Source organism: Apis florea, unplaced genomic scaffold (assembly GCF_048593485.1).
Source record: "Apis florea isolate Af1SG1 unplaced genomic scaffold, ASM4859348v1 contig_2411_pilon, whole genome shotgun sequence".
Lineage (NCBI taxonomy): Eukaryota > Metazoa > Arthropoda > Insecta > Hymenoptera > Apidae > Apis > Apis florea.
In genome coordinates, this window is record NW_028256580.1 from 645,917 (window position 1) to 656,670 (window position 10,754).

General features: G+C 33.0%; 2 protein-coding genes across 4 annotated transcripts in view; one reads left to right on the forward strand and one right to left on the reverse strand.

The window, feature by feature from the left end:
• LOC100865538 (interleukin-1 receptor accessory protein-like 1-B) overlaps positions 1 to 2,546 on the forward strand; it is a 52,819-nt gene extending 50,273 nt beyond the window's left edge. For both annotated transcript variants that reach the window (XM_086905409.1, XM_086905410.1), the window contains one exon: positions 104 to 2,546. In XM_086905409.1, the coding sequence (XP_086761535.1) occupies positions 104 to 549 (446 nt within the window). In that variant the 3' untranslated portion in view covers positions 550 to 2,546. The remainder of the gene's footprint in view (positions 1 to 103) is intronic.
• Positions 2,538 to 10,743, reverse strand: LOC100865424 (putative multidrug resistance-associated protein lethal(2)03659). 2 transcript variants are annotated; one of them, XM_086905408.1, is made up of 16 exons: positions 10,260 to 10,743; positions 9,437 to 9,543; positions 8,672 to 8,959; positions 8,434 to 8,577; positions 7,741 to 8,174; positions 7,454 to 7,610; positions 7,171 to 7,373; positions 6,693 to 7,090; positions 6,338 to 6,552; positions 6,041 to 6,259; positions 5,788 to 5,968; positions 5,524 to 5,700; positions 4,991 to 5,447; positions 4,477 to 4,840; positions 3,690 to 4,386; positions 2,538 to 3,593 (listed from the first exon to the last, which is right to left on the reverse strand). In XM_086905408.1, the coding sequence occupies exons 2-16, from the start codon at positions 9,511 to 9,513 to the stop codon at positions 3,453 to 3,455; spliced, it is 4,152 nt and encodes a 1,383-aa protein (XP_086761534.1). In that variant the 5' UTR covers positions 9,514 to 9,543; positions 10,260 to 10,743; the 3' UTR covers positions 2,538 to 3,452. The 2 variants fall into 2 exon arrangements, with proteins under 2 accessions (XP_086761534.1, XP_031771146.1); XM_031915286.2 differs by lacking the exon at positions 8,434 to 8,577.
• Between the last annotated feature and the right edge of the window lie 11 nt (positions 10,744 to 10,754).

Consider the following 10,754-nt stretch of genomic DNA (forward strand, 5'->3'; position numbering starts at 1 on the left):
CAAAAAGTCTTAAAAATCGTCGCCGCGTTAAAAGCGGTGGAAGGTATCAGCAGAATGAGAATAAAGGAGAAGAAGAGTGAGAAACCGTGAATTTTCGTTTCAGGGGCGTTGGAGATCGGCGCGCACGTCGCATCGAGCCGAAGGATCATCGTGATCCTGAGTCCAGCCTGCCTGGGGAACGTTTGGAACGAGGCGAGCGTGGGCCCCGTGCTGAACCAGTTGTCGTCGCTCGCGACGCGAGCGATAGCGATCGTGACCAAGGATTTGCCGAGCGCGACCACGATCGCGAAACGGTCGAACCGGGGCTGCAACAACTCGACCGAGCTCTCCCTCGATCGTCTCAAGATCCTCCACTGGGACGAGGCGTGGAACTCGTCCGGCTCCGGCGAGCACAATAAATTTTGGTACAAGCTCCGGCTCGCTATGCCCCCCGTCCGGCCGATCAGCTCGGAAGGCGGCTGCCAGTCGGTCGCCATGATCGTTCAAGCGAATGGAAAGTGCGGGCAGCAGAAGGCTCGCTCGCGCGAAAGCCTCGAGGTTCTAGTTTAAGAAGATGACACGAGAAAATATGTGTATTCCTACGTGTATTCATCCATCCATCCATCCATCCATCCATCCATACGTCCGCGTTTCTTACTTCCGCTTTTGCGCGAAGCGACGCGGCATCGTGCCAAACGTTCGATCGTCGACGCGTTTCGATCCGAAAATTTTTTGCCGATCGTTCCAACGAATCGATGTTCCGCGACATAGTAAAACGCGTTGACGCCGTTTCCTCGTCGAATTTCTCCCTTCGCGGTTGAAAAGAAAATTTTGAAAAGTGGGATCGAGATTTGAAGAGAGATATGGGTTCCATAAGTTGGTATCTGGTAAATAGCAACTTTTCCCGACGAGCGAAACTTTCTTTTTCTTATCGCGAACGGAACAAAGGGCGTATTCCATCTCCTTTTGTATCTCTCGAGGAAAGAGGAGGAAACGGGCGACATCTGTAGTCTTCCTACTCGCACGTGTACGTGACACTTCGAAGCGAGCGAAAGAAAGAAAAGATGTGAGAACGAGTTATATGATAAAATATTAAGAGATGAGGAGACAGGAAACGAGAGGAGTCTGTCTCGTTTCTCTCGTCTATATACATACGTATATATATATATATATACATATATATATATATATATGTAGCATCGCTTATTACATAGACTCTCTCGTTTTCTATGTTTGTATATATCGAACAATTTCGGGTGCTTCGTTATTCTTATTTATTTACTTAATTAGACCGTATTATTTATATACTACGTTTAGATGTTGATCGATCGTTCGAGTGGAGATCAAGAATTACGTAAAAGTCTATGTTTCTAGACGTACTTTTCTAAGAGGATTTTACGCGCGGTTTTTAGCGAAAAAAAAAAAAGAAAAAATAAAAAAAATAAAATATTTACTTAATCATAAGACATAATAACGCGTAAGTATTTTATACTGGTTTGTATATATATATAATGTAAAAGGAGGAGAAGGATAAGGATGAGTGTTGTGCGCGTGTATCTGGTATGCATGTATGGTGTATATAATAATTTTTGTATCTTTCAAGATAATGCCTCGAAATCATGCCTCGAATTATCACGAGGCGCTTACCCGAAAATCCTGTAATTCTAATGATAGAAGTAACGATTATCCGCAACATATAACCTAACCGCATAATTGTACCTATTCTAAATGTTAAACACACGCGCAGATTCCGCAACGTGAGCTTAATTTTAATATCATAGTAATCTCTTTACTGTCAGTATTACGATACACTAGTGTACTTGTTTCGCGAGAATATGCCTGGACGATTGATCCACACGCGTCACGGGCAATTGTTGCGAGCCGAGTATAAGCAGAGTATATATAGACGTTAGGAGGTATACTTGTTTGTTTAGCGATATACGAAATGACACAAAATGACACAACTATCCTTTAATCGTTCGTTGTCACGTTTCTTTTTTTTTCTTTCTTTCTTTCTTTCTTTCTGTCTCTTTCTCTCTCCGTCGCCTCCGTTAAAAGATAAAAGACAATCGTTCTTAGGATTTTTTAGGAAAGAACAATATGGTGAAAAAAATGTGTATGTAAGTATATATGTGTATGGCATCTCGTTTCCGTTTGATTGATCGCACGCACACACACACACACACTCTGAACAGGATCGACATACGATACAAGGCTCTATCCACGTACCAAATATCAATAGTCCGTTTCTCTTCGCATCTTGTTTTGATTGGAGAACAAACGGAAATTGTTGTCCGAGAATTCGATAATAAACAGAGAGTGTTTATATTTCCAGAAATCGTGGTTGAAAAATTGTCACTTTTTTTTCTTATTAAACGAGATTGCGTTTCGCAAATTTGACGAGAACACTGCCATCTTTAATCGTTGAACAACAACGACAGACGACGACGACGACGATGAGGATAAAAGAATAATCGTCGTATAATTGTTGTTTTCTATAATAGAAAATGTTAAATGTGAATGAAAAATCCTTTAAAAATGAAAAAAAAGACACGATGTATCAACAAGATAAATGTTGCATTTATATTTTCCATTTATAATATAATTAAATTACATAGGCACTTGTACATAATACGATTAATTTCACTTAAGCGTACGATATATCATCTTGTACGAAAAATAGGTCTGTTATGTAAAATAATAAGTATAAGACATGAACCTTTTAGATTTTTGAATAGGAAAAATTGCACTTCTGACACAGTACAAACTGGGAAAAATTCGTTTGATCGACGACAACGTTGTCTTCTCTCGTTTGCTTCGTATTACGAATTTAAGATTCGATTCGATATATACAGATGAGGAAAGAACCGAGAATAATCTCAAACTCGTAATTCTTTTTTTTTTTTTTTTTTTTCCAATTTTTATGTACATAAATGGAACAGATTAAAAATACACAACCGCGGTTTTTTAATAAAAATTGTTTTGACACGAATATAAATCGATCGGAACATTCTACTTAAGAAATCAAACAGATTCACCTATTCTTCTGAAGAACGGTTTTTATATTACATAGCACCAATAACGTGGAAGAAACGAGAGTTACAACGGCGAGGTAAACCTTTACTCTCTAATTATAGTACGGTATGTATAAAAATAATGTCACATATCACATGTATAAGTACGTATTTGATTCTTGTTACAATTATTTAAAGCGATATTTATCGGAATAAAAGTATGATTTCAAGTTCGTTCGTTCATGAGGTGTATCAGTCTATGGCAATGATTGATATTATCGACGAACGTGAAATTCGATAAAAAAAAAAAATGAGCCCTGAAAATAACGTGTACTTTGTTAAAAGTACTAGTCCTATAAATTGATTGTATGATAAAGAGACTATCTAATAAGACTACGAAACGTAGTTTTCTAGAGAAAAGAATGGATTTTCAATTCCATTCCGTGAATATAAAGAAAATCAAAGTGTAGTCGACGTTCGATTTTCGTAACTTAGACGTGCAATTTCTTTCAAAGCTTCTGCCATTGCCGGCCCTGTTTCGTTTATCATACTGTTTAGATATCCGTTCCTTTGAATCAGTACGTGAGGAGCATCGAATTCCTATGAAATTAAACAAATTTTTTTTCTTCAATTATCCTTTTTTTATCTTCTAAACTTTCAATCAATAGAAAATTTACTATGTAATGCGATACGTACCACCGCATTGCCGGCATCCATCACCAAAATTCGATCACTGTCCATCACGGTGTTGAGACGATGGGCAATAGTGAGAACTGTACATTTGGCAAATTTTACACGAATTGTTTTTTGAATAAGCTCGTCGGTATGTGGATCGACGTTCGCGGTTGCCTCGTCAAGAACGAGGATCGGATTGTTTTTTATTATCGCGCGTGCTAGACAGACCAATTGACGTTGTCCAACGCTGAGATTAGAGCCACCTTCGTTGATGTGGGATTGTAGATTATATTCTTTCAATTCAACTTCGTCCAACGCTTGCCAAAGTTCGTCGTCGTTGTAATTATCGAAAGGATCTAAATTCTTTCTCAACGAGCCCGAGAATAAGAAGGGTTCTTGAGGAATAATACTAATCTTCGAACGCAAATCGTGAAGCCCGATCTCGTGAATTGGAATATCATCTATTTTAATGACACCATCGAGATACGCGAGGCGAAAAATTGCCGATATTAACGATGATTTTCCAGCACCTGTTCGCCCAACGATCCCTATCTTTTCGTGCGAATAAATCATAAGATTCAGATTCTTTAGTACCGGGCTCTCGGTTGGACTATATCTCATCGACACATTTTGAAACTCAATTTTACCCTCCTCGGGCCAACTTTCCTTAGGTTTTTTATCCGGTGTGCTTTCGAGGGGTGGTTCGCTCTCCAAATTGCTAAAAATTATTAACAATTAATCTGAATGTAATCAAAATATGTTTATAGAAATCGTGGAAACGGTAATTTCATTCCCGTGGCATACTCACGTATACTCCAACACACGTTCTACCGAAGTCATTTGATTTTCTAGCTCGGTACTTTGTCTCATACCCCACTGGAACATTCCAGTTAATCCGAGGCTTTGCGTTATGGCCAAGCCAACGTTACCTTTCCCCGCAGCAGTGTTTAATAGCAAGAAGCTCAAAGTAACCAAGGTGATGTAAATAACGCAGAAGAAATCCAGCCAGAATGCAAACGCTCTTGAAGAAGATATGAATATGTACCATGCTGATGAGTGCAAATCTTGATGTTCGTCAAATTCTCTCGTCAAAATTTCTTGAGCTTTAAAGGCACGAACTGTTGGCAATCCTTCCAACGTTGCACTGAGGTGTGCAAAGACCGGCGATCGAGCTAGCATTTATTATCATAAATTGATTAATCGATTGCTTATTTCGTCGACTTTTAAATCATTAAATGTTCCTTCTTTTACATATGAAAAACAATAGTGAAACTGAAGACTGGATGAAGGCTCTCCAGATCGTGTTAAAAGTAAGTACTCACTAACTCCATCCAGACGTTTGACACTGCGACTAGTTGCCAGATAGAAAACACGAAGATAGTAGAAAATTATCCCGATTATCACGGTGGGTATTAGCAGCCAATAATTAGCTACTCCAACAACAGCCACGATCCCAAGAAGGGACAAACCGATTTGTAAACAATCGATCAGAGCTATTGGTAATACTTCATCGATAGCACCCATATCCTTTGAGAATCTATTAAGAACACGTCCCGACGTGTTGGTATTGAAAAATCTCATTCTCGCTTGGCTCAATGATTGGAACATACGATCGTGCAATCTAATCGATGCTTTCATACACGTGGTGAAGAAGGTAAATGAACGTATGAAAGTAATTATAATGGTAGAAATGACTAAGCCAGTGTACAAATATATACAATATTCACGGCTTAACGGACCTTTCCAATCTATCTCGATTTTATCGTTCGTCTCGTTTACCTTTGGATAAATGTTATTTACACGTTATAATTAAATCGAAAAAATTTTGTGAAAATAAAGAAATGATAATAATTACATATTTCTCTTCCATGTTTACCCATTCAGAGATAAAGAAGTCACTACTGCTAGCGAGACCTTGTGCAAGCACACAAAATATAGCAATGGTAACTACGAGACACCAATTTCCACCTGCACGCAAATATTTTGCATACACTTCGCCGGAAACTTTGCCCTTCGATTGCATTTCAGCTACCTACGTACAAATACAAACGCTTTTGTATGATTTTCATTCAATATTTATATTTATTTTTTTTTTTTTTCCTTTAACGAACATACTCACTTCGACTGGATCATTTTTCTCACTAGCGTTACTTTTTAACGAACTCAAAGATGTTATGCTAGCGTTTCGAGAAGTAGTCCTACTTGGAGGATTGGATCCTGATCGTTGCTCTTCCTCTTCGCTCTCTTTCTCCAACAATCTTCCAAAATCCATCCCCATGGAAGCAAGTTTTTCGTAAGAACTGAAATAAAAAAATAAATTAATGTGTACAATTTAAATGAGTTGAAAAAGTAATGGACACCGCCAATCGTACCCTTCCGCCTCGATTGCTCCATCTTTCAGAACAATTATTCTATCTACAGTTTGTAAATATTGCAATTGATGCGTAACGAGAATCCTAGTCTTTCCTTTTAAATACTTCACGATGCATTCCTCGAACATATGTTTGCCTACGTGAGCATCTACGGCGCTTAACGGATCATCCAACAAATATATCTCCGTTTCCGAGTAAACAGCTCTGGCTAAATTTATCCTATACATGTGAATTAATGGATTCATTGATAACGTGGTTTTGTATATTTAAAAGAATGTATATACACATAATAATTACCTAGCACGTTGACCACCGGACAAACTAATTCCTCTTTCACCAACGATCGTTTTGTCTCCGTATGGTAATAAAGCAAAATCTCTTTTTAATTGGCATACTTTAACTACACGATCGTAACGAAATTGATCCATTTTTCTGCCAAACAAAATATTTTGTCTAACAGAACCGGCAAACAACCATGGTTCTTGACTAGCATATGCAATTTTACCATTTATCTGTAATATTAAAAAAAAAAAGAAAAAACAATCTATAAAACAAATTTTCAACTCTATCGTATATTGACAAGACGTATCTATCAGACGTATACGAACAAGTTATACAAACAAGATATAATTATCCAAGAAATGATACAAACCTCTATAATACCAGAATTCAAAGGTAATTCTTTTAATATCACGTTAAGCAAACTACTTTTACCGGAACCAACTTGACCAACAACAGCAATTAATTCGCCCGATTTCACATTAATGTTAATATTCTTCAATGTATCTTCTTTCTCGTGTACAAACCATTTGCTATTAGCATTTCTCAATGATAAAATATATTCCACTTGATTGTTTGTTTCGACATCTGTATTTTTTACATCATTTATATCTTTTTCTACTTTATTAACGTCATTTTTGTTCTTTTCATCTTTTGATCTCTCATTTTTACATTCTTCCGTTTTCTCGCTTGTTTCCTCAAGTTCTTCGTACAACATGAATTTTTGTAAACGTTTTATAGAAACTAATAATTCTGCTATTTGTGTTACTCCTGTTTTGTAATATTTTTTTTTTTTTTTGTTAGATTTGTTAATATCAATCGTTAATAATTATTTATTCAAACATACTTGCCTTGTGGGAAATAGACAGTCATAGTTAGACGTAAAATATTGTAATACGCTTGTAACATAAACACTTTCTCAGCAGTAATTTTATGACCGTACAGTATATAAGCTAATATAGTAATGAAAAGCGACATCCTTGTAGTGAACATAATAAAAGACATAGTAATAGCTCTAATGAAAGACATATATCGTAAAATATTGATTTCTCTCCTATAACAATATCAATAATTTCAATAATTTACGAATGCAGATTAGAGATGCAAATTGCATAAGAAACGTATAAAGGATACCTTCTAGCTCTTTCGATTAATTTACTAAATGGTTTCTCCCAGGTATACATTTTGATCGCTTGAATGCCGCTAATAATCTCATTGGTCAAACGGACTCTTTCATCTGTTCTAATAGCAGTTTTTAATCTGAACACCGAGGACTTTTTACCCAAATATCCTATGTATTTATAAAAGAAAAAACAGAGAGAAAAAATAAAAAAACGAAAAAAAAAAAAACGATAACATGAAATACAAAAAATTATATACGTATTTGAAGCTACAAATATGAAATTATTAATCTTAATTACCTTGTAAAGGAATAAATAATAAAAGTACTATAACTCCAAACATAGCAGACAGTTCAACTTGTCTATACATGAAATATGTTATAATGATAGTTTCAAGTGGACCAATCCACAAATAATGTATATATATTATTGCTATATCAAATCTATTAACATCATTAGACAAAAGATTCACTGCTTGTCCCACTGTTGTGTCTCCTAAAGCAGTTCTTGAAAGCTTCAATGCTTTTCTATATATCAATGTACAACAAGCCACACGTAATTTCATTCCAATATGAAGTACCCCCATCATGTATGGGTGGCTGACAAATAATAATAAAAATGAACACAGTATTATACCACCTGCATATAAATAGGCATTTTCTTTTTCTTCCTCTAAATTATCATTACTATTATACATTCTCAAAAGTCGACCAAGAAATAAAGGCTGCAGTACCCTATATATAAAACAGATATATAACATTACTTTTAATGAATTATTATATATATTTTATTGATTGATTGACTAATTTTATTGCAAACTACGAAAAAATATCCAAAATAATATTAGTAAATATTACTTTGATAATTAACTAATAGCAATCAACTTTGTTCTACTTTCTAAACCAAAAAAAAAAACTTTAAGCAAAAAAATTAATGCCAAATAGGAGAAAAGAATTAACAGTTAGAAAACAAAGGAGATTTAAGGGACTTAACGGTTTCGTCACATTGTCAATTTCATGAACTTGAGAATTTGAAAAATTGTACAATCTGGTCATTACAGTATGTATTGGTATAGACTCGATTTTCGGTTGACTGCAGTAATGGATCAAAAAACGAAGAAACAAAGGTTGTGACAATCTGAACCAATAATCATATTATAAATATTTCGATGTATTTAACGTATTTTTTTATCATAGTAATGTATGTTAAATGAAATTAAATGATTATATACCTAAGCACAATGTCCGCAATCGCTAAAAATATTCCATATACGAGTAACTGAAATCCAAAACATTTGAAAAGAACCTTTAATAAACTAGGCTCCTTTAATTTTTTTTGATTGTATTTTCCCTTTTTTTCATTTAATAATTTCTGTTTTTCATAAGCTTTGTATTCCTTTTGCCATGTTTTTGATATCTTTGTACCTAAATAACTGCTTTTATGCTCTTTAAGAGGTCTGTATAAATCAGTTACTTCTAAATCTTTACGAGAACCATTCCAAAAAATAGGAAGTGTAAATCTATCAATAAAAAATATAATTATTATTACATCATTATATTATTATTACTATTATTACTATTATCATAAATAATAATTCAATAGAATTTTAAAATGATAAAAAGAAAACAATATCACTTATCTCATTTTCCATTATCTTTAAATCAATGACTGAGCTAAATATTTAAACCTAGAATATTATCTGTTTTCAAGCAATTTATATTAATGTTCACTGATTAAAGATAATGAAAAAAAGATAATGAGAATATACTCTCAAAAAATTCTGTCTAAGAATACTAATAGATAACAACACCAATAAAGTTTTATTGGGTTAATAATGGAATTCAAGATAAATATCATTTTATTTACATAAGAATTTCTTATATCTATTCAAACGTGTTTTTAAGATATTGTTTACTTATCAATTTAAGTCACATTTTTATTAGTAAAGCATGACAAGCAAAAAATTAAACGAGTTACTGCATTTTGTGAAACTTACGCAAATGTTAAAATACTGAGAGGATTTGCTCCTTCTCTAGGATGTTTTTTCCTTTCTCTTTTTATTTTTCCATCCATAATGGCATTTGATTTATTAATCAATTTATCCTGAAAAAATAAAATAAAGTAAAATAAAATAAAATAAAATAAAATAATTCGAATCTCTGATATAAATAATATTTTATTATTTTACCATAAATATTCGCGAATATTAAAAAAAATATATCATTAAAAATCCAAATAAATATAGCGTGTAATTATTATTTCGTTATTATTAATTGATATTTTTAGAATAATAATGTAACAAAAAAAATTAAACTAAAAAAATAAAAAATATATTAAGAAATAATAATATTAAAATTATCAACATTATTAAATTTTGATAGACAATATTATTCTTAATTTTAAATTTGATTATTTTTATAATAAAACAAATATATAAAATTATATAATAGAACAAGTATTTCTGAGTTTCATTTTTTTAATAACAATAAAAAATTATTATAGCAACTATGTTCATAAAAATGTCATTCATATTTTATATAATGAAATTCGAATCGATGTACGAATCATTTGAATTTAAATTATATAATAATAAATAAAATGATTTTTTTTATATAAAATAATCAACAATTTTGATAGTTTTAAATAATTATGCTTAATAGAACAGATTTTTAATAAATGATAAAACTGTCACTTTCTTTTCCGAGATGAACCGGAACAATAATTCAAATGTTTATTATTATAATATCGTTGATACGAAAATAATTAGAGAAGATAATACAAAGTATAAATAAATCTTGTCAAAATTTCACGTCACTTACGGTTAAAAATAAACGTATCTACTTTTTGGCATGTAAATATCCCATTACATTTCAAGTTCACAATAAATTGTTGCTGACTACCACTTGCAACAGTTGACTGTGCTTTACTCGCTCGAGTTCGTATATGTTATTGGTTAACCTTAAACTAATACACGTAATATCACCTCGTATAGACTATCTTTACGTATATCTCTGTTTTTATATCCGTATCTCTTCGTAATAACAATCAAAACATCTTTTGCAAACATACGAAAAGAAGGATTTATATTATCAACGATTCATTTTTAATAGGGAAACAAAGATACAAAGATAATTGAACAGTAAATTAATAATTATGTCTTCAATTACACGTGTTTATCGAGTAAAATAATGATAAAAGAAATTAATTTCTGAAAATCATGGCCATCTAGCAGAAAAAGTTGTAAGCTTGTAGCAATTTAATGTATTTGTTATCGACAAATTATATTGCAATAAAAGTATTTTGTAATTACGAAT

Bases quoted from the DNA above. Each gene is read 5' to 3' on its own strand.
- LOC100865424 (XM_086905408.1), bottom strand. From the start codon at position 9,513: ATGGATGGAAAAATAAAAAGAGAAAGGAAAAAACATCCTAGAGAAGGA. The intron at 8,960-9,436 runs GTAAGTTTCACA...TTTTATTGATAG, and splicing joins CTCAGTATTTTAACATTTGC to ATTTACACTTCCTATTTTTT. The intron at 6,260-6,337 runs GTAATTATTATG...TCACATGTATAG, and splicing joins TCCGGTGGTCAACGTGCTAG to GATAAATTTAGCCAGAGCTG.